The sequence below is a fragment of the Natator depressus genome, chromosome 10 (assembly GCF_965152275.1).
Source record: "Natator depressus isolate rNatDep1 chromosome 10, rNatDep2.hap1, whole genome shotgun sequence".
NCBI classification, from domain to species: Eukaryota; Metazoa; Chordata; order Testudines; family Cheloniidae; genus Natator; species Natator depressus.
Window position 1 is genome coordinate 64,147,957 of NC_134243.1, and position 26,881 is coordinate 64,174,837.

General features: G+C 44.1%; 1 protein-coding gene across 2 annotated transcripts in view; it reads left to right on the plus strand.

Annotated features, from left to right (window-relative positions):
• The first annotated feature begins 1,119 nt into the window (after window positions 1-1,119).
• Window positions 1,120-26,881, plus strand: part of GALK2 (galactokinase 2) — an 80,953-nt gene continuing 55,191 nt past the window's right edge. Inside the window, exons 1-4 of one of the 2 annotated variants that reach the window (XM_074966387.1) lie at window positions 1,120-1,436; window positions 6,359-6,447; window positions 10,529-10,652; window positions 21,357-21,447. In XM_074966387.1, coding sequence (XP_074822488.1) covers window positions 1,384-1,436; window positions 6,359-6,447; window positions 10,529-10,652; window positions 21,357-21,447 — 357 coding nt within the window. In that variant the 5' untranslated portion in view covers window positions 1,120-1,383. Of the gene's footprint in view, window positions 1,437-6,358; window positions 6,448-10,528; window positions 10,653-19,889; window positions 19,895-21,356; window positions 21,448-26,881 lie in introns of those variants that run through there. The other variant, XM_074966388.1, reaches the window with a different exon arrangement.

The following is a 26,881-nucleotide window of genomic DNA, read 5'->3' on the forward strand; positions in this document are numbered from 1 at the left end:
ATCTGGAACCCCAGGAGGTCCTTCCCAGAGGGGAGAATACAGACTGGTCAATGTGGTGATGCCTGAACCGCCTGTGCACGCAAACTGGCCAATCAACTACTAATATGATCAAATGGGGCTACTCTAATGACACGGATATGCGAATATGGTGAGGTGCAAAATATGAAGCACTTGCTCGTTTGCCGACTCTTTGGGGTGACCTGTACAAAGGAGGATCTTGCTGCAGTGATGGAAAGAGCCATTGCTTGTGCACGGTTCTGGAAAAACATCTAGTTTGTGACAAGGACACGAGAAGAAGCAGAAGTGCAACATTGGAATTCACTTATCCTGTGGGTCTGCCAGAGCCCAGGTTTGTAAACCTTCTGAGCAAACTGAAAGGCCCTCTTTCCTCCTGCACAGTTAGAAAAGGGGTGGAATGAGGATTTGATAGGTTTATGGATGACTGATGTGAAGAGGGGATTGTTGTTACTCACCAGAGGGGCTAGTCCACACTTGAAATTTGAATGACAGTATACAATACTATCTATGTTAGGGAACTTATAGCCTTATAGGATAGGTACCTTTTGGACTGTATGGATTGAAATAGCAGGATAAAATAACAAATAATAATAGCCATCAGCCTGCTGGGAGATGTAGCTGACCAAATCAGTTACTCCAAATAACCGGAGTCCCTATTCTGATGCATAATAGGGTGCCATAGGAAGGCGGGGGGGGAGAGAATCCAGCACACCATAGAAACACCCACAAGTAACACAAACCATCAGAATAAAAAAAGCAACGCCTTCAGGATAAGGCGTTTTGCTTCCTCTGTTAATGTTTATTTTGTGTTTTCACTGTATGGGTTTGTTGTGGGGGAGAGATCTGGGACCGACCTTGTTCGTGGCCCTTGTTCAGAGGAGACATTGAGTCACGTTGCCCTTTTCTGCAATTACATTTTATGTTTTTAAGGCACTGGGCTGCCAGTCCTGGCTCGCTGGGAGACAGACCCTCTCCTTGGGAATTGATTTGCTTTGTCTTTCACGGAGATCTTACACATCATTGGTGCAGACATTTAAAAAAAGAAACCCCTCCTCCGCTCCTATTGTCACATCAACGTCAAACAACGTCCTGGCGCGGGCAGGAGCCAGGGCCCAAAGCCAGACACACAGCGGGGGCGGAGCCGCTTGTCCGAGCCCTGCTGGATGTCTGGGCGGTGGCTTGTCCGGCAGCTTGGCACAAGCCCTGCCCCGAGCACCCGGACCTGGGCGGGGAGGAGGCAGGGCTCCCCCGCCGCCCGGAAGGAAGGGAGACATTGCCTTGTCCCGTGATAGGCGCCTACGGTCCCGGCGGCAGGCAACCCGCCGCTGCCTCTCTGCCGCCCCGCACAGCCCCGCGAGGCCGAGGATGGCCTCGGACGCCCCCGCCACCCTCCCAGTCCAGCTGGCGGAGCAGCCCAGGTGGGTGGGTGTGTGGCCTGGAGCCGGGCCCGTTCGGAGAGCAGGGGCCCGGCCTGCGAGCTGGAGCGGCCCCGGCGCTAGCGGCTGCGGACGCTGGACACGGGCTGCAAAGCGGCTGCGTCTCCCTCGAGCTTTGCCGGGCAGCGGCCGGTGCTGAGGGCGCGGCAGCCGTCCCCCGGTGCAGGTTGTGTTCGGGCTCTCCTCTGTTCCGCAGTGACGGCGAGTGCCGCTGAAGGGCGCCAGCTGCACGGTCCTGGACCCTTTCATTTGTCCCCAGAAGGGTGGCCGGCCTCTCCACGTATAGGTGCTGGAACTAGGGTGCAGGGCTTGCTGCACCCCTTGGCTTGAAGGGGTTTCCATCATATCCAGGGTTTACAGTTTGGTTCAATGGCTCTCAGCCCCCCCAATGTAAACACTGTTCCAGCACCGCTGCCGGTGAGCACAAGGAGCCACTTCCGGGAGCTATCCTGACTCTGATCGACCTAACCAGCTTTTCCCCCAGAGTGGGAGGAAAGTCACCATTAGTGTGACCAGGCACCCTCAAACTGCTGATGGAAAGGGGGACTTTGTGCAATCCATCATCTCTTTGGGAGACTCTGGCAGAGGTATCAGTCCAGATCCCTCTTCCCCCTTCCAGATGGGAGAAAAGAGGGGGAGGAACCTCATAACTAGTTCAGGTTTTCCCGTTCCCTCTTCTGCTATGGCAGTGGGATGGCAACCCAGTCCTTGATCTTTCTCTCCTTCCCCGCTCCAAGCTCCAACCCTGTCATCCCTAGGAATTCCGAACATTGTAAAGCCAACCCAAAAGGCAGTGCAAAGTTACCCCACATCACTTTTCCAATATTCCCTAACGAAAGAGGGACCACCTCTCTCCATACCCCTGTGTCTAAGGCCTGCTATGTTTGGAAGTGTTATCACGAAAGTTAAATCTCATTGTGCAGCAGAAGAATGCAGGGGAAGTCCCATAAACCTCTGATTTTATGTTAGCATTCAGAGAAGAGGTGTGTTCTAAATTGTTCCTCCTCCTGTCAGATTACACTGCATTTCACTTAATTTTAATTCACATCGTTTTGAAATTTGCCTGTGCAAAGCTGAAGCAAATGGGAGTTGTGTTGTTCAGCAACTCTGAAAAATCAGATCTGATTTAGATATCTAAATGGAAGCACCTATGTTTCAACATTTTGGCCAAAGTTTACAAATAGATGAGACTATTCTTGCTTACAAAACACATCTTGGGGTATCAGAGTAACAGCCGTGTTAGTCTGTATTCGCAAAAAGAAAAGGAGTACTTGTGGCACCTTAGAGACTAACCAATTTATTTGAGCATGAGCTTTCGTGAGCTACAGCTCACTGCATCCGATGAAGTGAGCTGTAGCTCACGAAAGCTCATGCTCAAATAAATTGGTTAGTCTCTAAGGTGCCACAAGTACTCCTTTTCATCTTGGGGTATGTCTACTCTTCCAATGCTACTGCAGCACAGCTGCAGTGCTGTAGTGTTTCAAAGTAGACATCACCTATGCCGGCGGGAGGGAATCTCCCATTGGCATAGGTAATCCACCTCACCGAGAGGTGGAAGAATTCTTGGGTTGACCTAGCACTGTCTACATAGGGACTTAGATAGGCTTAACTATGGTGCTGGGGGGCTGGATTTTTCATATCCTTGACTGATGTAGATAAACTGACTTAATTTTCTAGTCTAGACCAGGCCTCTGAGAATAAATTAGTCAGTATAAATCAATCCCAGTTACCTCTGTTTATTCTTAGGTTATGTCTACACTGCACTTTCTTCGTTAAAACTTTTGTCACTCACAGGTGTGACCCCCCCCCCCGAGTGACAAAAGTTTTAACGATGAAAAGCGCTGGTGGGGACAGTGCTTCGTCAGTGGGAGATGCTCTCCCGGCGACGAAGCTACCACCCCTCATTGGGGGTGGTTTTATTTTGTCGCTGGGAGAGCTCTCTACTGGAGACAAAGAGCATCTACACTGTGTACCTTACAATGGTGTGGCTGTAGCAGCACAGCTGGGCCATTGTAAGATACGCAGTGTAGACATAGCCTTAGACACCAGCACCACTATAAAAATAGCTCTAAGCCGAAGACACATTCTGGATACAGACACACAAGGAAATACAAGCATCTCACATTAACATAATTTCTAGCATTCTGCCAGCAAATTTCCCTGTGGATAGAAGCATATTTGCAAGAGGCATTTTCATGATTGTGATCCAAAAAAGGGGTTGTGGAATGAGATAGCAAAATTTTCAGATGACAACAGGAAGATAGGCTAGTCAAGACTAGAGAAAAGTGCAAAGAAATTAAGAAATAGACATGCGAAAATGAGAACATTTAGAGATATAATAGGATAATATTTTTCTTCAAGGCATAAGCCAACCACCAAATGAAGAGGGACAGGAAGAATCTTTCCCTCTGGACACACTGTCTACCAGGAGGTTTCTTGCATATCCCTCCAAAGTATCAGATACTGTTCACTTTAAAGACAGAATACTGGATTAGGTTGACCCCAGGTCTAATCTAGCAAGGCAATTCCTATGTTTTCATTTGTAAGCAGTCAAAGTGGATTAAAGTGCAGAAAGGTCTAATAAATAATTCACAACAGATGGTGGTCTCCTGTACAGCTTTATGACTAGAGAATTCTTGATTCGCTAAAATATTTAGAATATGGTTCAAGACAATGGTACGAAGTTTACAAAGGGATACAAATTAAAGTTAATCTAATGTGAAGTGTCATATCTTTTTTTCATTGCTACTCCTGCTCACTCTTTGCATTGACTACATTTGAAGCTCCAGTCTAGGGCTAATGGTAGAAATCCTTCTAGGGCATGCTACAGCATTTGTTCTTAGGAAACTGGCAACAAAATACATTGAATTGGCTAGGTGCTTGGGAGCCACCCATTTCCTCAGAAACAGACAGGTTTTTGAAGCAGTATAATAGCTGTTTCATGACATTATTTTTAAAGATTGTTTCTCCTTTCTCCTTACTTGACTTCTTGCACTTCATCTTTTTAATTTGCTGCTGCCTTTAAAGAAAGTTAACGGGCTGATTTGTAACCAATATTGCTTCAGTGCTGTTTTGATGTGACTCACTATCATGTCTGTAATTACAGCTTCTCGTGCTGCACTAGGATGATGACTTAGCCCCTTCTGATCCTCCAGCCGCCCACTCACTGTCCTTGGTGTGATACTCAGGGAATCACTTGTTTACAAACACAGGAAGGGAGATAGCATTCTTCATAGTCTTATTAAACAGTGATTTTTCAAATCTTTATTTCCAATGAAACTTTCATGCTATTAGGTAAAACCAGAGGAAAATTTGAGAAAACCATTTGGGACAGTTGCTGAACCACTGTACAGAAGGTATTGGCTGTATAAGTCATGGGGGAAATTTAGGCTGATGCTTAAGACATGGTATTTATAGTTTTTTGCATGCATGTATTTGTAAATAATTGTATAAATTCAGAAATTGGTTTTATCATTTTGATTTTTGTCACTTTGACTCCAGCCCTATCCCCAACTAAAAACCACATATCCATAGCAGTGGTATCTCTATGGGCTCCACTCTTATGGTAGCATATGCAAGTTTGGAAAAACAGCTGATTTGACTGTGGTTTAGCGCAACATGAAATTAAAGTTTGTCAAGGGGATTGTTGTGTGGTGTTTAGAGCAGAAGGCTGAGAGTCAGGACTCCAGGGTTCTGTTCCTGCCTCTGCCACGCATTTGTTTGGTGACCATGGGCAAGCTGCTTAACATCTCTTTGGCTCAGTTTTCTCACCTGTAAAATGGGAATAAATATACTTACCTCACATAAGTGTGGGGAGATTTAATTAAAAATTTGTAAAATACTTGGAAATGCTCAGATGGAAGGTGCCATAAAATTGCAAAGTATTATTTAATCCAATATTTCTGTGAAATAGTAACTTTCCTTTCTCCCCTTTCTTTCTATAATTTTCCTAATGTCTGATCTTCTCTATGCCACAATAACTTCTTTCTAAAAATTGCTGGGAGACCAACGCCTAAACTTTCAAAACTTGCTACTGATTCTGGATATTTCAGTTTTTGACAAATTTAAGACACATTAAAGTGCCCTGATTTTCAGAAGGGCAGAGCACCTAGATTCTGAAAATCACCTCCCCTTTAGGGATTTTTAAGTTGAGTGTCCAAACATTGATGCACTAGTTGCTTTTGAAAATGTAGGAATTATCACACTGTCTGGAGTGGTTCATGACCGTGAGTGCCAGGGCAGACTGTCAAGAAGCAGGTCAGAGATTCCAGACTGGTTGTGTGTTCCATAATTAGATTTCACCAACCATAGGCGCTGACTTCGGCTGGCTACCCCTGGCCCTGCCCTGCCCCCACTCTACCTCTGCCCCGCCCATTCATGCCCCACCCCCATTCCAATCCCTGCCCCAACTCCACCCCTCCCTGCCCCTATTCCAACCCCTTCCCCAGATCCCTGCCCTGGCCCTGCTTCCTTCCCTGAGCACATCACGTTCCCGCTCCTCCCCTGTCCCTCCCGGAGCTTGTTACGCTGCAAAACAGCTGTTTTGCGGCAGCAAGCGCTGGGAGGTAGTAGGAGAAGTGGGGACGTGGTGTGCTCAGGGGAGGAGGCGGAGGTGAGGTGGGGCGGTGGTGGGGAGGGGAGCTTAACTCACCTGCTACGCCGACCTAATAACTACTCCACCTCCATGAGAGGCGTAGTACTTAGGTCAGTGTAGTTGCTTACATAGCCCGTTGCTCCCTTTGACAACTTGAGTTGTTAGGGATGCGCAGTGCTAGCAGAAGGAGGGTAGTGTGATCATGAATAGCCAATTTCATGGGCTCTGGCTTCTTCAGGGCCCCAGGGGTGCATGGATTTCCTGCATTTTCCAATGTATTCCTTCTAAAGGATTCCAACCTGCCTTTCAGATTGCTGAAACTGAAGAAGATGTTTATTTCTAAATTTGGATCGGCTCCCAAGTTTTATGCTCGTGCACCAGGGCGAGTCAACTTAATAGGTAAAAGGAGAATATTATTTTCTTTAAATTTATGGCAAGTTCTAAACATACTACCTAAATGTTTGTGATCTTTTTATTTTTGGTCAAGGGGTGCCTGTGCTTGACATTAAGTCATAAATGGGAAGGAGAAAATATTACTTCATTAGCTTTTAACTGCATATTATTACAACCTGTAGTTCACATTAAGGTCACAATTCAGGACAGCATCTTTATTCAGGACAGGCGTAATTTTATATTTTAAGTGCCATCTTGAATAGGTAAGGACTTAAGGACATAAATGCTTTTCTGAATCAGTGCCTAAAAATCTCTTTCCTGGTTAGGTTTAGGGCTCACATCCCTACCATGGTTTCTGCAGCTCAGTCTCAGGCAAATCTAGGATGCAGTTGAAGTTTGTAAGATGGTATCATGAAATCGACCCACATCTTTTCTCACTACTACAATTCAAATCTTCAAACATAGTAATGCATCCTGGCACAGAGTACTACATTTTGATGAGAGCTGGAAATGTTCTGCCATAGTTTTCCCTCCCTCATTCTATAGAAATTCCACACAGTTGAGCCCATAGAGATTAGAATAGTAAGTTGGTCTGGAGAGTAAATATGGTTATTTCATACCTGGTTTTTTAAAATGTGGCTTCGTTCTGGAGACACCCATTTTTATTTTATGATCATGCCCTTTCTAGAGTTCAGTTCTCTGTGTAATTAGAATATGACCCAGCCAGTCAGGCAACTTTCTCAGTGAAAGGGTTTTTGCTACAGATATGGCAAATACAGTGCAATAGAGCTCTCAGAGGGTCAGGTGGTCTAGCGGGTAGTGCACCCAGTATTGCCTCTCAATACGAAGGCCTTTCTGTCCAGTTCCTCACCTGAGGATGGGTTTAGCTTCCCCTCAGGTTGCAATGTCCTTGCCCTCTTATTATCAGAGGGGGGAATGAGAGTGGAATGTGGCTTATACCTTACCTGCAACAGGGTAGGGGACCTTGGGCCTTTCCATTCCACTGGCTCCCACCCAGAGCCCTATGAGATTCAACAGTGTTCAGCACCATGGCGTGCCCTCAGAGTTATCCTTTCTGGGTCACTTCTTACCATCTGTCTCTCCTCCAAGGTGCCAGTATAACATAACAAAAGAAAAAGAAAAGACAACTAAACCTTCAGCCCCGACTGGACTCCGCATGCCATCCTACTCCCCATAGGGAGGCTTTTTCAGCACCCTTGTCCAGGAGCCTTCAGGTTAGGTCTGTCTTCCTCCCCAACCTCTCACTGACTGAGTTGTGTTGCTCCTTTTTAAGCTTCCTCTCCAGCTGGAGCATGCTTTGCAGGTCTGGAGGGACAGGGCTACCTGGGGCCAGTATTGTCCTTTAACCCCTTTGGGCCCAGTGTGGGGTTTGTAAACCCATCACATACACATTAAAAACATTAATTAGCCTGTTATGCAGTCAATTTAAATTTTTACTTTGAACATCTGTCATGTAAGATAATTAGAGTGGAGAACAGATGTTGCCTGAAAATTATTCCTAACAGAGAAGGTACTTGCTATGTCCATTTTCTTTATTGAATGTTATTTTGTATGTTATGAACAATTGTATTAATGATGATTTAAATATTAGTATTTTCCTGGAAAAAGTCCAGCTATGGTATGAAAAATGAATTCCTGCATAAGCCTTATGCAGTGGGTGATGAATCATTCAGATGAGCAGAAGTTGTCGCGGGAAGGGAAATTATGTATTGCATTTATGTTTGCGGTATGCTAACCATAGGTGAAATGGAAATAATTTAACTTGCTTGTCTTGCTAATTTTACCAGTTACATATCAAGCACAAATAGTCTTCCTGCTCTAACTGCCAGATAACAGTCCATCTATCACCTTGTAATTTTGTTAAAGAACATAAAGGTTTAAAAAGAAATGAAGGTTACAAAAAATCATTATAGAAATGTAAAGCTTTGGTGCCTTAGTATGAAATTTAAGATGTGCAGAACAGTCTATCAGTTGGGATTTTAACAATAAGAGCTGTAAAGTGTATATTCTGAAATGACTGGCAGAAATTGTCTAGGACATGAAGCAATTCTGCACTCCTACACTAGCCATTAGAATCAAGGATGTTTCTTCTTCTGCTGCTGATTCATAGATTCCAAAGCCCGAAGGGGCCTTTGTGATCATCTAGTCTGAACTTCTGTATTATACAAGCCCTAGAACTTCCCCAAAATAATTCCTTAAATATATCTTTTAAAAAAAATCCAATCTTGAGTTCAATATTGCCTGTGATAGAGAATTCACCATGACCCTTGGTAAATTGTTCCAGTGGTTAATTACTCTCACTGTTAAAAATGTTCACCTAATTTCCATTCCGAATGTGTCTAGCTTCAACTTCAGCCATTGGAGCATGTTATACCTTTCTCTCTTCTAGATTGAAGAGCCCAGTATTAAATATTTGTTCCCCATGTAAATCAAGTCACCCCTTAACCTTCTCTTTGTTCAGCTAAATAGACCGAGCACCTTGAGTCTATCATTATAAGGCTGGTTTTCTAATCGTTCTCGTGGCTGTTCTCTGAACCCTTTCCAATTTATGAACATCCTACTTGAACTGTGGACATCAGAGCTGGACACAATATTTCAGCAGCAGTTGCACCAGTGCCAGAGGTAAAATAACCTCTCTACTCTGACTTGAGAGTCCCCTGTTTATGCATCCCAAGATCGCATTACCCCTTTTGGCCACAGCTTTGCACTGGGAGCGCAAGTTCAAAAGATTATCCACCATGACCCTCAAATCTTTTTCAGAGTTACTGCTTCCCCCATCCTATATGGATGGTCTACATTCTTTGTTTCTAGATGTACACATTTATGTTTTGCTGAATTAAAACACATATTGTTTGCTTGTGCCAAGTTTACCAAGCAATTCAGATCACTCTGTATTAGTGACCTGTCCTTTTCATTATTTACCACTCCCCCAATTTTTGTATCATTTGCGAACTTTATCAGTGATGATTTTATGTTTTCTTCCAGATCACCGATAAAAATGTTAAATGGCAAAGGGCCAAGAACAGATTGCTGAAGGCCCCACTAGCAATACACCCACTTGACAATGATTCGCCGTAGACAATTAAATTCTGTGATCTACCAATTAGCCAGATTTAATGGTGCCATGTTAATTTTATGTCATTCTACTTTTTTTCCATCAAAATGTCAGGTAGTACAAGTAAAACATCTTACAAAAGTCTATTATATTGTCTTTATCAAACAAACTTGTAATCTCAATTTAGTTTGACAGGATCTATTTTCCATAAACCTATGTTGACTGGCATTAATTATATTACCCTCCTTTAATTCTTTATTAATTGAGTCCTGTATCAGCCGCTCCATTATCTTGCCCAGGATCAATGTCAGACTGATATGCCTATAATATTGGCACAACATTAGCTTTCTTTTCTTCCAGTCTTCTGGAACTTCCCTAGTGTTCCAAGACTTATTGAAAATCAACATTAATGGTTCAGCGAGCTCCTAAGCCAGCTCTTTTACAATTCTTGGATGCAAGTGATCTGGATTTAATGATTTTAAAATGTCTAACTTTAGTAGCTGCTGTTTAACATCCTCCTGAGATACTAGTGGAATGGAAAGAATGTTATCATCCTATGAGAATACTACATTATCTGTTATTTTGCCAAATACAGAACAGAAATATTTATTGAACACTTCTGGCTTTTCTGCATTATTATTAATAATTCTACCATTTCCATCTAGTAATGGACCAATACTATTGTCAGGATTCTTTTTGTTACCAATATACTTAAAAACTCCTTATTATCCTCTGCTAGCCCCAGATTTCTCTGTGTGTCCCTTTGCTTCCCTTATCTCTTATCTACAATTCTTAGCTTCTGGTTTATATTCATGACTATCAACTTGTATTAGTTATAGGTTTCATTATTGTTTTTTATAGGTGCCTTCACTTTCCTTGTAATCTAGGTCATTTTTTTAACCCATTTGGCCTTCCTCAATTGTGGTCTTTTTGGCATCTAGTAAAGTGTTCTTAAACAAGGATTATTCCAAAATGCTGTTAATTTTCTGTTATTATTTTGTTGTTTTCTAGGAGAACATATAGACTACTGTGGATATGCTGTGCTCCCTATGGCTATAGAGCAAGACATACTTATAGCTGTTGAACCTGTAAAAACTCAAGTTGTCCAACTAGCCAATACAAACCCTTTGTACTTGTAAGTATTAATTTATTTATTTCTTATACTAATTTATAATGCACTCATCATCTAATTGCACCACAGTTACAAGATAAACTTGTAAAAGCCAAGTTTAAACCAATGTAAGTGTCTTCAGAAGTGCAACATCTGTATGCAGACAAATCCTCCAAGGGCAGAGTGCCACCTACTGAAGCACCAACAGTACTTCCTTTAGAAACCAGGTGTTGCTTGAAGTGTTCCCTTAGCCCTGGTCTACATTGGGTGGGGGGGGAATCGATCTAAGATTACGCAACTTCAGCTACATGAAGAACGTAGCTGAAGTCGACATACTTAGATTGACGTACCGTGGTGTCTTCACCGCGGTGAGTCGACTGCTGCTGCTCCCGTCGACTCCGCCTGTGCTTCTCATGGCGGTGGAGTACAGCAATCAACGGGAGAGTCCTCGGGGGTCGATTTATTGCATCTAGACTAGACGCAATAAATCGATCCCGGTTGGATCGATTGCTGCCCGCCGATGCGGCGGGTAGCGTAGACATACCCTCACAGACACTGGCCCAACCTGACCCTGTTTAGCTTGTGAAATCTGCCAGCGCACAGCATGTGATGATATATTTAGAGATTAATTGTGTACAATGGTATAGCAAAGGTGTATGTCAGGGGTGGGCAAACTATGGCCCGCAGGACCATCCTGCCAGGCCGCTGAGCTCCCGGCTGGGGAGGCTCGCCCCCTGCCCCTCCCCCACTGTCCCCCCCTTCCCTGCAGCCATGCCACCGTGCAGGCAGCGCGGCTTGCACCTGCCCACTTCCCAGGCTTTCCAATAAGCCTGTCCTGCCGCTCTGAATGGCATGGTAAGGGGGCAGGAGGAGTGGGGGGCAGGAGGTCCTGGGGGGCAGTCAGGGGATGGGGGACGGTTAGATGGGATGGAGGTTCGGGGGGGCGGTCAGAAGACAGGGAGTGGGGGGGGTGAATAGGGTGTGGGGTTCCAGGGGTGCTGTTAGGGACGGGGGTCCCGGGAGGGGGCAGTCAGGGGACAAGGAGCAGGGGGTGTTGGATAGGGTGTGGGGTCCCAGGGGGGTGGTTTGGGGCAGGGGATCCCGGGAGGGGGCACTCGGGGGACAAGGAGCAGGGGGGTTTGGATAGGGGATGGGGCCCCGGGGGGCAGTTAGGGGCTGGGGGTCCTGGGGCCCCACCCAGGAGTTCTGAGGGGGGCAGCCAGGGGGCAGATAGGGGGCGGGGGCCAGGCTGTTTGGGGAGGCACAGCCTTCCCTACTCGGTCCTCCATACCGTTTTGCAACCCCAGTGTGGCCCTCGGGCCAAAAAGTTTGCCCACCCCTGGTGTAAGTGAATTTCTGTAAATACTATAACAGTTTTCTCAGCAGTACAAAATCTAATCAGATGGAACGTCACTGGTTCTACTTATGCTATATATACACTGTCTAAGAGGGTGAGGTTTACTACTTCTCTCCTCCACCTCTCTGTTCAGGTTTCCCCTAGCACAGCACTTCTCTCAGAAGGCCGCTTTGGCCAAACAAAATTCAGAAACCTTTTCATTGCAGGTTTGACTGTTGAGAGGGAGGGATTCCAGAATTAAAATAGGCCTGTTGTCTAAGTCAAGTATCACTCTCCTTAAATTCAGATGCTACATGACTTCTAGGGCCATGTTATATTTGCAGGGGAAGAGCTGTTTTGATAGGTGCTCAGTGAAGCAGTGACAGAAAATTTAAGCACTTTGACTAGACTGGTCTTTGAGCCAGGGCTTGGCACAGCAAATAAGAACCTAAATAGCGCCCTATTAAAACAAGTACAATTGAAACTAAACCTAGAATTATAGTTCTTGAATTAAAATAGCATGGACAATCAATATATTTTTGTAGCTGTTTTGGCTTCCATTTGAACTCATATGGTTTTGGCTTAGGAGAGCTTTCTGCAGACAGCATCTCTGCTTCACTGTAGCCCTCCTGGTTAAAAGCAAAAAGGAACGTATCTTTCAACACTTTTGAGCATTATACTATCAACAATTGCCTTTGAGCTGCTGCGTCTTTTTTTACCAATCTGTCACAGATCTAGGGTTTATGCATATGCTGAATGAAAAGCATGTGCCCTTTGCTAATGAGGGATAACCACAAGTCTCCATAGAGTTACCCTTTCTTAGCTCAACCTTGATTTTACAGACTGCTGAAACATTTCACAATGTTTCAAACCTGTTTCACCCTGGAGAGTTCATTTAAACTTTTAGTAAAGTGATAACAGAACAAGTTGCAAAGAGTTACCTTTTCAGATCGTAAAAGCTTCTCTGCTGACAAGGTGCCCTTTGATATCAGTTGGACCAAAGGACTATTCAAAACCTGTGCAACCTTTTGAGGTTTCACTAGTCTAATGCCACCATAGTAAAGAATATGAGGATAGAGACTATCTTGACCAAACTTCAAAGGGATTGGGGAAATACTACAGGATAATAGCCGTCAGCTGGGTATCCATCTCATGGCACAGTAGGAAAGCCTTGTATTCAAGAAATCAAAGAGTTATTAGTAAAGGGTTCCTAAACTTCAGATAACAGTCTGAAGCTTCAGTAGACAAGCTGATGAGAGCCAAATTGTCCAGAAGAAACAAGATTTAAATAGCATTTAAGAAAAAAAAATCCCAAACCCTCAACCACATCGACATTTCTCACTGCACGAGCAAGCTCCTCTGTACTTTATGTACAGATATATGAATTCTGGAGTCTAACCTTGCAGCAAAGGTTAATTTCCCCAAGCATTCTTTGACAGTGTTATCATTGATTAAAGAGGGATAAAGAATGATTTGAACAATCTGTGTCCTAAACAGAAAAATTGCTAGTGACAGGTCAAATATATTGAACAGTGTGTGAATGAGTCAAGTGCCTTAGCTGTGCATGTGGCAAGGGCAGAGGTATGTGTCCATAAGCTGGCTGATTTGGGTGTGCCATGACAAACCTACTGAGTGATGTCATTGTAGTGCTTTTGTCCACATTGAGTATGTCTACACAGCATTTTGGAGCAAGCGGGAGTGAGCTACTCTACCGGTGTCAACAGACATGGTCAAGCAGGGCTCATGCTAGTGCTCTAAAAATAGCCGTATAGACAGTGTTTTGAACTTGTGGCTCGGACTGCAGCTCGGGCTGCATTTTGGAGCAAACAGGAGGGAGCCTCTCAAGTTTGTCAACCCTCTTCAGGGAGGCTCACTCTTGCTCAAAATGCTGTGTAGACATTGTCAGACATTCTATTTATATACATGGACATCACTTTCCAGTATACTGTGCTTCCTTCAGTTTGAGTTTTAAAGGTGACCTGCAAATATAATGCATAAGCTTCGCTTTAGCAATGAGGGGGAAATTCTACTTCCTCCTCCTTGACTGCAGAGGGTCCTACCTGCACCTGAATCATTATGCGGGGGACAGTATTCTAATGCACTGTTTATGTGAACCAGATGTTCTTCAATTTCCCTAGCTATGACCAAAGCCAGTAGCAAGAGAATAGAGAAAGGAATAGTGGCTCTGTTCCTGCAAAGTACCATAGATTTCAGTGAGTGTTGAGGAAGCTGATCAACTTCCCAGAGATCCTCAGTAACTTTCAGGATCAGGCTCAGACTGAATATCCTCTAAATAAGAGTTTAGCTCTATAACTGGTAAGCTACAGAAATGCAAAAACCACTGCAGCTAAAACAAGAATCAAATTGCTCAAAAAAGAGTCCTAAGAAATTATTTCAGTATTGATGTAATTTCCAGAGTAGCTTTAAAACTTCAAAATTTTTTTTTAGCATCACTGTTCATTTTACAAATAGGTTCCCCCCCCTTTTTATTTAAACTATATTGTATCAGGCTTGGCAAGGACTTATGCCTGTGACACGTAGCAAATAAAAAGCCAACTTCTCTTGCAGTTCCTGTTTGAGGAGGTTTCAAAAATTAGCATTGTGCACTCCAAGAAGTCATAATTTTCCTTTATCCCAACGGCCAGGAAATGTAACCACATACTTTTTACTGTTTTGCTTTGTCATATAAAAGAATAAAAGGTACAAAGAAAATCTGAGAGATGTTTATTTTGGAGATAAATGGACTTCAAACCTACTTCCTATCACAGACAACAACAATTTACACACACTGATTGTCACCCCTGTTTTTTGGGGGGATTATCCAGAAAACAAATTTAAATGAACCTAGCAATGGCATGTTTCTCATCACTCCAGATAAATATTTTCTCTTCTGTTGTTCAAATAGCTTAGCTATTTTGTTGTATTCAAAAGTCATAAGCGACGGGGCTTTCACCTCTTCCTCTAGGAGACTATTCCACAGTCTGATAGATCTCAAACTGGAATATTTTCCTGATATCCAGCCTGAATTTTCTCTGTCTTAATCTCATCTCATTGCTTCTGCATAAACCCCTTGTATCACCCAAACTAACCACCCTCCCCATCTTGGTGTTAACTGTCTACAAATATTTTAATATTGCCTTCTTCACAAGGTCCCTTTAAATGGTACTGTTGTGTATAGTTGAAATCATAGCAGACTGTGCATCATTTAGCAAGCTATGTTGTTCCTTTTAATGTTAACCTCTCCAAAATGCTGTAAAGATTGAATTCAATTCATGTTGGACTTGAGGACACAAATGAAAAAATAAAGTTAGTGAATAATAAGCATGAGAGCTGAAACTGTAACCTTGGTTAGAACTAGGCCATACGTTCCAGACTAGAAATGCAGTGACCAAGTACAATGCTAGCAAGGACTCTGAAAGTCTGGTGCCACTGCTGGGAGTAGACTCTTCAAAGAGGGAGCAGAGTTTCTGCCACCATTTGACGCCAGTCAGGAGACGAAGGGCTGATCTACACAGAGAAGTTGTGCTGCTTTAATTGTACGGGTCTAGTTAAAGTGGTACAAACTCCCCTTTGTTGTTATATCAATATAAAGGTGTTTTATACCAATAATAGCGGCAAAGAGTCCTGTGGCACCTTACAGACTAACAGACGTATTGGAGCATGAGCTTTCGTGGGTGAATACCCACTTCGTCGGATGCATGTAGTGGAAATTTCCAGAGGCAGGTATAAATATGCACGCAAGAATCAGGCTAGGGATAAAGAGGTTAGTTCAATCAGGGAGGATGAGGCCCTCTTCTAGCAGTTGAGGTGTGAACACCAAGGGCGGAGAAACTGCTTTTGTAGTTGGCGAGCCATTGACAGTCTTTGTTTAATCCTGAGCCGATGGTGTCAAATTTGCCAATGAACTGAAGCTCAGCAGTTTCTCTCTGAAGTCTGGTCCTGAAGTTTTTTTGCTGCAGGATGGCGACCTTTAAATCTGCTATTGTGTGTCCAGGGAGGTTGAAGTGTTCTCCTACAGGTTTTTGTATATTGCCATTCCTAATATCTGATTTGTGTTTGTCCTATCTCGGGGACTCTCCTTCTGCCCCGCCACCCCCACAAACATGATACAATTCTGTGGTGATCTGGAAGCCTACTTTCGCCGTCTCCGACTCAAAGAATACTTTCAAGATAACACTGAACAGCGCACTGATACACAGATACCCTCCCACCAACAACACAAGAAGAAGAACTCCACATGGACTCCTCCTGAGGGTCGAAATGGCTTCTGCTGATGTGCACAGGCAGAAATTGTGGAAAAAATAACGCTGCTTGCCTCATAACCTAAGTCTTGCAGAACTCAATGCCATCCACAGCCTCAGAAACAACCCTGACATTATAATCAAAGAGGCTGATAAAGGAGGTGCTGTTGTCATCATGAACAGGTCTGATTACCAAAAGGAGGCTTCCAGACAACTCTCCAAAACCAAATTCTACAGGCCACTTTCCTCAAATCCCACTGAGGAATATACTAAGAAACTGCACCCTCTACTCAGGATACTCCCTACACTAACACAGGAACAAATCAACATACCCTTAGCGCCCCGACCGGGGTTATTCTATCTACTACCCAAGATCCACAAACCCGGGAACCCTGGATGCCCCATCATCTTGGGCATTGGCGCTCTCACTGAAGGACTGTCCGGATATGTGGACTCTCTACTCAGACCCTACGCGACTAGCACTCCCAGCTATCTCCGTGACACCACTGATTTCCTGAGAAAACTACAATGCATTGGTGATCTTCCAGAAAACACCATCCTAGCCACCATGGATGTAGAGGCTCTCTACACAAACATCCCACACCCAGATGGAACACAAGCTGTCAGGAACAGTATCCCTAATGATGCCACAGCACAACTGGTTGCTGAGCTCTGTAACTTTATCCTCACGCACAATTATTTCAAATTTGGTGACAACATGTACCTCCAGACCAGTGGCACCGCTATGGGCACCCGCATGGCCCCCACAATATGCCAGCATTTTTATGGCTGACCTGGACCAGTGCTTCCTCAGCTCTCATCCACTCACGCCCGTTCTCTACCTACGTTACACTGATGACATCTTCATCATCTGGACCCATGGGAAGGAAACCCTGGAAGAATTCCACCACGATTTCAAAAGCTTCCACCCCACCATCAACTTCAGCCTGGACCAATCTACACGGGAGGTCCACTTCCTAGACACCATGGCGCAAATAAGTGACGGTCACGTTAACACCACCCTATACCGAAAACCCACCGACCACTATGCCTGCCTTCATGCCTCCAGCTTCCATCCCGGACAAACCACACGATTCATTGTTTACAGCCAAGCGCTGAGGTACAACTGCATTTGCTCCAACCCCTCAGACAGAGACCAACACCTACAAGATCTTCACCATGCATTCTCAAAACTACAATACCCACACAAGGAAATAAGGAAACAGATCAACAGAGCCAGACGTGTACCCAGAAGCCTCCTGCTGCAAGACAAGCCCAAGAAAGAAACCAACAGAACTCCACTGGCCATCACATACAGTCCTCAGCTAAAACCTCTCCAACACATCATCAGTGATCTACAACCCATCCTGGACAATGATCCCCCACTTTCACAGGCCTTGGGAGGCAGGCCAGTCATTGCCCACAGACAACCCGCCAACGTGAAGCATATTCTCACCAGAAACTACACACCGCCCCATAGTAACTAACTCAGGAACCAATCCATGCAACAAACCTCGATGCCAACTCTGCCCACATATCTACACCAACGACACCATCACAGGACCTAACCAGATCAGCCACACCATCACCGGTTCATTCACCTGCACGTCCACCAATGTAATCTACGCCCTCATGTGCCAGCAATGCCCCTCTGCTATGTACATAAGCCACACTGGACAGTCCCTACGTAAAAGGACAAATGGACACAAATCAGATATTAGGAATGGCAATATACAAAAACCTGTAGGAGAACACTTCAACCTCCCTGGACACACAATAGCAGATTTAAAGGTCGCCATCCTGCAGCAAAACAACTTCAGGACCAGACTTCAAAGAGAAACTGCTGAGCTTCAGTTCATTTGCAAATTTGACACCATCGGCTCAGGATTAAACAAAGACTGTCAATGGCTCGCCAACTACAAAAGCAGTTTCTCCGCCCTTGGTGTTCACACCTCAACTGCTAGAAGAGGGCCTCATCCTCCCTGATTGAACTAACCTCTTTATCCCTAGCCTGATTCTTGCGTGCATATTTATACCTGCCTCTGGAAATTTCCACTACATGCATCCGACGAAGTGGGTATTCACCCACGAAAGCTCATGCTCCAATACGTCTGTTAGTCTGTAAGGTGCCACAGGACTCTTTGCCGCTTTTACAGATCCAGACTAACACGGCTACCCGTCTGATGCTTTATACCAATAATGGTGTTCCTCTATGGGAAGGAGAATGAACTGGGCCAGTATAAGGCACAGCTCCTTTATATTGGTTTTACTGAGATCCCACTAGGAGTTGTATTGACATAACTATTTTGGTTAAAAAAAACAAACAAACCGACAAATCAGACCTCTAATGGATATAGTAATACCGGTGCAAAACTGTGGAGACCAGGACCAGGCCAGTTTAGGAAGCACACCGTTCGTAGCCTATGAAAGGATGACAGAGTACCTGCTCCCTTCTAGCATCTGGAAAATGTTTGCTGAGTCAACCAAAATGCCTCTGGAGACTCCTGCTGCTGCACAGCTCCTCTAGAGATGCCACTGCAGTGTAGATTGTCGCTTGAAAGCCCCAGTCTAGCCCCTAATGTTTGAAAAATCAACATTCGCTTTTCCTGACCTTCTGAATACCTTTGCCCTTTCTGTGTTGGGCCTCTGTTGCACAGACAGCATCAGTTGGGCCCAATTATGTGATATAAATCTGACTCATATTTATAAGTAATTCACACTTCCTTCTTGTGACGGGTGTCGGTCGGTCCTCCGAGCCCCTAGGGGCGATGGAGAGCAATGGTCTTTGTAGCAGGCCTCGGCCCCACCTCCCGGGCGTTGGGGAATTAGCGGGGAGGTGCGCCGGCCAGAGTCAGTAGCGCGCCCCTCAGGCGGGGGAGCGCCGGCCAGAGTCAGTAGCGCGCCCCTCAGGCGGGGGAGCGCCGGCCGGAGTCAGTAGCGCGCCCCTCAGGCGGGGGAGCGCCGGCCGGAGTCAGTAGCGCGCCCCTCAGGCGGGGGAGCGCCGGCCGGAGTCAGTAGCGCGCCCCTCAGGCGGGGGAGCGCCGGCCGGAGTCAGTAGCGCGCCCCTCGGGCAGGGAGCGCCGGCAAGAGTCAATAGCGCGCCCCTCAGGCGGGGGAGCGCCGGCAAGAGTCAATAGCGCGCCCCTCAGGCGGGGGAGCGCCGGGGTAGGGGAACGCAGGCCCACCCAACTCCACTGCGTTCCAGCCCAGGGCCCTGGCAGTGGCGGGAGGCGAAGGTCCCGCCGCTGGGTCAGCGGGGCAATCCGCACCCGCTGACCAAACTCACCCACCCCACGGTGTAGTTGGGCCCCTGGGCTACTTCCTACCCGGTCTCTCTCAGGCGGGTCGCTCCGGTCCCTCCATCTCCTCCGGGTATTCCGCTGCGGGCAGCTCTTGAATCTCCATCTCCTCCGGGTAATCTGCTGCGGGCAGCTCCATCTCCTCCGGATAACCCACTGCGGGCAGCCCCGGTTCCTCCGGATAATCTGCTGTGGGCAGCCCTGGTTCCTCCGGGTATTCAGCGGCCGGCAGCCCTGGTTGCCACAGGCCCTCCCCCCCGGTAAGGATCCTCCTTGCCCAGGGGTTCGCCTGGGTCAGCAGCAGGATTGCGAGGGAGCAGCCGGCAGCCTATGTCTGTCTCCCTCTCTGGTGCTCTCCTCACTGGGCAGAGGGCCCCGCCCTTTGTACTTCCTGTCCCACCCTTCCCCTTCCGGGGATTGGTGGAAGCTTGGCCTGGCCCCGCCCACTCAGGCCCAGAAGGTGGCTCCTTACCCTCTGGTTCGGAGGGGAGCCACCCTGGCTCCCTACACTTCTGAATAATGCATGTGCCCTCTGCACGGAATGGGGATAACATGGGCTCATTTCAAAACCAGGGTAAAAGTCATTTAGCTACAATATTTAGTGCACAAATAGTTTCTTGTATTCAGATTTAAGACTTCTATCATTTTAAAGTGAAGGAGGAACAGTAAAAAAATTCTGAGAGTTATCCTGGATGACATCTTACCTCCTCTGCATAGAACAGGTTTACATTTGATGTACAAAATATGTCAGCAATAGAGGCTGCTAGTGGAATTTTAGTATGTAAATATTAAGCGGTTTGGGGTGTCCAAAGCAGTAAATTCAGTTCTGCCTTGGTGAGCTGCCACTCACATCAGTGGATTATCTCAAAAGTAATGGAGAAGAAATCCTGACTAAGGTTTATGAGTGTAGAGAAAGTTTTAAAATGTATTTTTATTTATTAAGCACATTTGGAGGGATGATAATTATTTGTTTTAAGGCTTTTGCTTCTCCGAGGCTCTGATTTAGGAAAACACTTAAGTATATGCACACCTGCCCCCATCGTTGGCCACTGGATTCCCCCATTCACCGCTGGTGGGCTGTCGAGCAGGGATCCGGCTAGCAACAGGACCCACCAGTACTGATGTGGGGGAAACAGAAAATACGGCACAATTTGTCCATTTTTAAGAAAAAGTCGGGACACCTGCAGGCGGGCTTAAATATGGACTGTCCCTTTAAAAATGGGACGTCTGGTCACCCTACACATAGGTATCCTCAAAAGGATGCTTTTTTGTTACAAATTATATATTTAAAAATACAAATGTTCACACCTACTCTGTCACTGATAACTTACAATACTAAAAAGAAAGAGAAAAATTGGATTTGTGTTTTAATATTTAGAGTGTGGTAGCTGTTTTTTAAAAACCAAACCAAACCCTTTATTTCATTTTTCTCAGCATTGCCAGAAAATACACTCGTCAGTTTCCTTTTCTGGTTATAACACAACCTTGCAATATTTGAGATGCAAACTTCGCAGGTAATTTGTTTTGTTTAAATGGCTGCTTCCATTGGAATGTTTTAAAAAGGCACGAAAATGTTGTTGGTGTTCAGTTTCATAATTTGTTTTTACAGAGCCCAGTTTCTGGGTCAAATTTGATGTATTAGCAATGTTTCCATTAAACAGCTTTTTTGTACAGTCGGTGAATAAGGTGGAAGAAGAGCCAGAGGAAAAGAATGTAATATGTATTGTGTAAAAAAAAAAATGTCCAGGACAAAGTTTAAATGTTGCTGTTTCATCAGCAGATGGCAGCAGTAAGCCATGGAACTAAACTTACTGACATGTTTATAGACTTCGTGTTATATCTGTTTTTTCAGGGATTTCAGTACTAGTGTGAATAACATTCACATTAACAAAACCAAACCTGTGTGGCACAACTACTTCCTATGTGGGTTGAAAGGAATTCAGGTAAACCAAATTCATTTAACACATATGTATTACATGGGCTACCTTTTAAGATTAAAATATAATGTGGGTGTATGTTATATAATGTCCTATTACACTTATTTATAAAATATGTTATTTAATAGGGCATTTTTTACTCATACAACTTAATTTGTAGCTGTCTTTTGTATCCTGTTAACTAAAGTACTTTTTATATTTATGTTAAAAAATTTGTAAAATACTTTTGTTTTGCTTGTATGAAAATATTTGCAGGATACAAAACCTACATTAGATTTATTATATACATTATTATACAGAACAGTGTATTAATTTAGTGGGATCATGATCAGACTCATTAAAATAGAAAAATGTAAACTGAAATAGTCAAAGTTAGACACGTTGCTGAACAGAACCACATGCTTAAGGTTTATTTTTAAAAGGGGGCTGTAGGTCTGGAAATATGGAACCTAAAATAATAATTTGTTCCCTCCTCCCTGTCCCCCAAGTGAAGACTATTTTAAAATGTAAATAATTCCTAGGAGTACTGGAAAGACACACAGAACTCCTCTCCCCAGTGCATGAGAACCAAATAGTGAAACTGACTGGTCCTATTGCACATGCTAGGCACAAGGAAATGCAACCCCCACCCCCATCCAATAACAAACTGGATAAAGCAAGCAAAAGAAAGTAGTTTTTAAAAACAGTTTCAGTTGCAATAATCTGCTTCAAATTATTAGCTATACAGGCTTTTCAATGCATGTCTTTGGGGTGGGATTTTCAAAAGCTCATAACTCACTTAAGAGCTAAAAGAAAAGGAGTACTTGTGGCACCTTAGAGACTAACAAATTTATTTGAGCATAAGCTAAAGTCACTTAGGTGCTTTTGAACGTACCAGCCTCTTAGCTTAACTATGCCTTTAAAAATCATACTTGATTCAGAATGAAACAACAGCTCTTTCTTTATTAGGCTGAGAAAAAAAAGGAATTTTAGTACATCTACTTCTGTCTGAAACTTTGACAGAATGGTGAATGTTCAGTTCCATAGTTCATTCAGCACCTTTAAAACATGTTATACTATGCAATCATAGTAACAAACTGTTCTCTTTATGATCTAAAATTCCTGTCACTGCCCTATATGTTTCAAGCCCCAATTAGTGACTCCTATTTGCAGTGATGTGAATATTTTCAATCTCTGAATTGCCCCACAAGTAAAACATTCATTTAATTTGTATTTACTTTGCAATTTTATGCTAATTTTCTTTACAGTAAAATGGCTTAGAGAAACATGACCTAAGTGTCCCTACATATTTTGGGGTGTGCTTTTGAGAGTTAGATCTTAAAAATAATTTTTTAAGCTTGATGGTTAATATGCAAAGCAGGTTTGTATACTAACGCTGGCAGAAAATAAGCATAAATGCTACAGACTCTTAAGAAACATTCAAATGCAAGTACTAAGAGCGTCCAAGGGGATAATCTGTTTATATGAAGTTGAACATGTTATCCTTTTGGGATAGAACTATTGCAGAACTTGGCAAAGTCCATTTTCATTTCTGAAACTGGAGTAAGTTTTTTATTTAAACATTGCGTGATAAGTTTGCAATTCTGATTCACATTGAAGACAACCCTGTGGATGAGTTTCTGGTTAAATATATTACTCAAGTAGTTTTTTAAACAGGCTTGTCTGATGTTCTGCATGAACGAGCATTGGCAGCAATAGCATTTCAATTAATAATTTGTTTGTATTTCTGGAAAGGGAATTTTTAGATAATTTGTAGCAACGAAGAGACACATTCAACAAGATCTTTCTTATGTGCTGCATGAACTCTGCCCTTATTGCCTGCAGTTCGCTTTATTTCAGGAACAGGAATAGATTTTTTTTTGTAAGAAAAGAGGGGAGCTTCTTTCTGAGAAATGTTGGCATTTCTCAGGTGATTGTGATGGTTACGTAAATCTGCATTGGCACAATGATGTGTATGTATTTATACAATTTATGTGCGTGATATTTTGGTTGGTACAATATGGTGTTTATTGTGAACCAAAGTGGGCTAGAGATGATATAAAAATTGTTGTGAAAGAAGAGAACTAAAATGTTTAAAAATGTAAGAACAGAATACAATCTACAGATAGTGTTTTGGGATCCGTGAATGAAAATTATATATGATATTAATCTTGTGTGTGTGCACGCACGCACACACAATCACATTTTGAGCCACAGTAAAATCTCTAAAGTTATCCCTTTGCTTTAAATATAAATAGTATGATAGCAGTCATCAAAAGCAGAGTGGCCTCACATAAACTCGTAACTTTAGAGTTAGAAAAGGTCCTCTCTTACTTGTACAAATATTTCTCATATCAACTACCTACTGTTCTTTACTGTATACATATAATTAATGCATAGGCTTTCTACCAAGTGACTTCATTATACTGTATATGTAGCAGAACCAAGGTTATAATATCCATCTATTTTTTTCCAAGCTGCTAATACAACTATATACAAACACAATTAATATTAACCACAAGTGGTAAGAATGCAAGCCAAAACAAGGAAAGAATAGATTAAAGAATATTTAGATAAATTAGATGTATTCAAGTCAGCAGCCTAACTTCAATACCTGGAAAGATACTAGAACAAATTATTAAACAATGAATTTGTAAGCATCTGGAAGACAGTAGGGTTATAAGGAATAACCAGCATGGTTTTGTCAAGAACAAATCATGTCAAACCAATCTAATTTTTCTTAGACAGGGTTACTTGCCTAGTGCATGGGGTGGGCAAACTACGGCCCGTGGGCCGGATGCAGCCTGCGAACCATTTTAAGTTGGCTCGCAGTTCCCGCTAGGGAGCGGGGTCAGGGACCGCAGCACGCAACTCGGCCCCGCTCTGGTGCTCCAGCTGGATTGGGGGCCAGAACATGCTGCTTGGCCCTGCTCCCACGCTCCGGCGGGGTCGGGGGCCACTCCACGTGGCTCCCGGAAGCTGCCACAAGGCCCCGCTCTGGCTTCTACGTGCTCCAATGGCTCCCTCCAGTGCTCCAATGGGAGCTGCAGCGGCGGTGCCTGCGGATGGGGCAGCGTACAGAGCCGCCTGGCTGCGCCTCCACGTAGAAGCCTGAGAAGGGATATGCCACTGCTTCTGGGAGCTGCTTGAGGTAAGTGCTGCTCGGAGCCTGCACCCCTGAGCCTCTCCCCATGCCCCAAACCTCTGCCCCAGCCCTGATCCTCCTCCCGCTTTCCAAACTCGTCGATCCCAGCCCGGAGCACCCTCCTGCACCCCAAACCTCTTATCCCCAGTCCCACCCCAGAGCCCACCCCCCCAGCCAGAACCTACACCCCTTCCCACACTCCTGCCCCAGCCCCGATCCCCCTCCTGCCCTCCAAAGCCCTCGGTTCCAGCCCAGAGCATCCTCCTATACCCAAAACTCCTCATCCCCAGCCTCACCCCGGAACCCGCACCCCCAACCAGAGGCCTCACCCCCTCCTCCACCCCAGCCCCAATTTAGTGAGCATTCATGGCCCACCATACAATTTCTATTTCCTGATGTGGCCCTCGGGCCAAAAAGTTTGCCCACCTTTGGCCTAGTGGATAGGGGGAAGCAGTAGATGTGATATATCTTGATTTTAGTAAGGCTTTTGACACAGTCCTGCATTATATTCTCATAAGCAAACTAGGGAAATGTGGTCTAGAAGAAATAGCTATGAGATGGGTGCAAAACTGGTTCAAAGACTGTACTCAAAGAGTAGTTATTAATGGTTCTCTGTCAAACGGGGAGGACATATCTTGTGGGGTCCTGAAGGGGTCAGTCCTGGATCCGGCACTATTCTATCTTTTCATTATTAACTTGGATAATGGAGTTGAAAGTATGCTTATAAAATTTGCAGATAACACCAATCTGGGAGGGGTTGCAAGCACTTTGGCGGACAGGATTAGAATTCAAAATGACCTTGACAAATTGGATAATTGGTCTGAGTTCAACCAGATTAAATTCAATAGAGGTGAGTGCAAAGTATTGCACTTAGAAAGAAAAATCAAATGCAAAATTACAATATGAGGAATAGCTGGCTAGATGGTAGTACCGCTGAGGTTATAGTGGATCACAAACTGAATACGAGTCAGCAATGTGATGCAACTGCAAAAAAGGCTAATATCATTCTGGGGTGTACTAACCAGAGTGTTACTGGGGTGTAAGACATGGAAGGTGACTGTCCTGCCCTACTCAGAGGCCTCCTCTGGAGTTCTGTGTCCAGTTCTGGGTACCTTGCTATAGGAAAGAAGTGGGCAAATTGGAGGGAGTCCAGAAGAGAGCAACAAAAGTAATCAAAGGTTTAGAAAAGTTGACCTATAAGGAAAGGTTAAAACACCGGGAATGTTTAGTCTTGAGAAAAGAAGGCAGAGGGGGAGGGGGAGGGAGTGGCCTCATAACAGTCTTCAAAGGTGTTAAGGGCTATTATAAAGAGGACAGGGATCAATTGTTCTCTGTATCCACTGAAGGTATAACAAGAAGTAATGGGCTTAATCTGCCACAAGGGGCATTTGGGTTAGATATTGGGAAAAAAACTTACTGTTTGGAAGGCTAGTTAATCTCTGGAACAGACTTTCAAGGGAGGTCATGGAATCCCCATCATTTGAAGTTTTTCAAAACAGGTTGGATAAAGACCTGTCAGGGATAGTGTAGGTTTACTTGGTCCTGCCACAGCGCAGGGGGCTGGATTTGATGACTTTCCAAGATCCCTGCCGGCTCTACATTTCTCCGATTCTATATTTGATGTCTGTTTGATTCAGGGAGTTTGCATTCTTACTCGCGGGCTGCATGTAAAACTACCACATGGCTAAAATGTCTCAAACTTCAGTTTTACAAGGATCTCTACAAATTTCCAGTGTATTTTGGATTACAAATGCAGAATGCTGGCTCTGGCAGTATCTTATATTAGGAGACCCTGAATTTGGGAACTAATGTGACATCACAGGGCATGAGTCACAACAGAAGAGTATCTAGAGGTTGCAGTAGCAATGGAAATCAATAGTTCTGTGCTTTAGTGCCTTTTCTAATTTAGTGGAGACTATAATAGGCTATTTTCTCTTTCAATTCAGAAATATTCTTGGTAGTTGAGCTGTAGAGCAGTTTCAAGAATAGAAAAAAAAAATGTTTTAAGCACCATAATTCAGCAACAACTTGTCTGAGAGACCTCAGAAATTCTCTGCTGTCCTTAGACTGAGCATGCACAATATCAGGTTTAAAATAATATTTTTAAGTGAAGAGGGGTATCAAGATATAACCAAAATTTGAAATGGTCTTAAAATCTTATATTCATGCACTTCTCTTCTGAATTTTAATCTTGGTTTTTAAGGACCAGACATGAAAATGTCACAAACCCCCTCACTCTTTATGGTGACACCAAACAGCACATCAGTAGTTCAACAACTCAGCAACAGAAATCTCTTCCTAAACATGGGATAATTG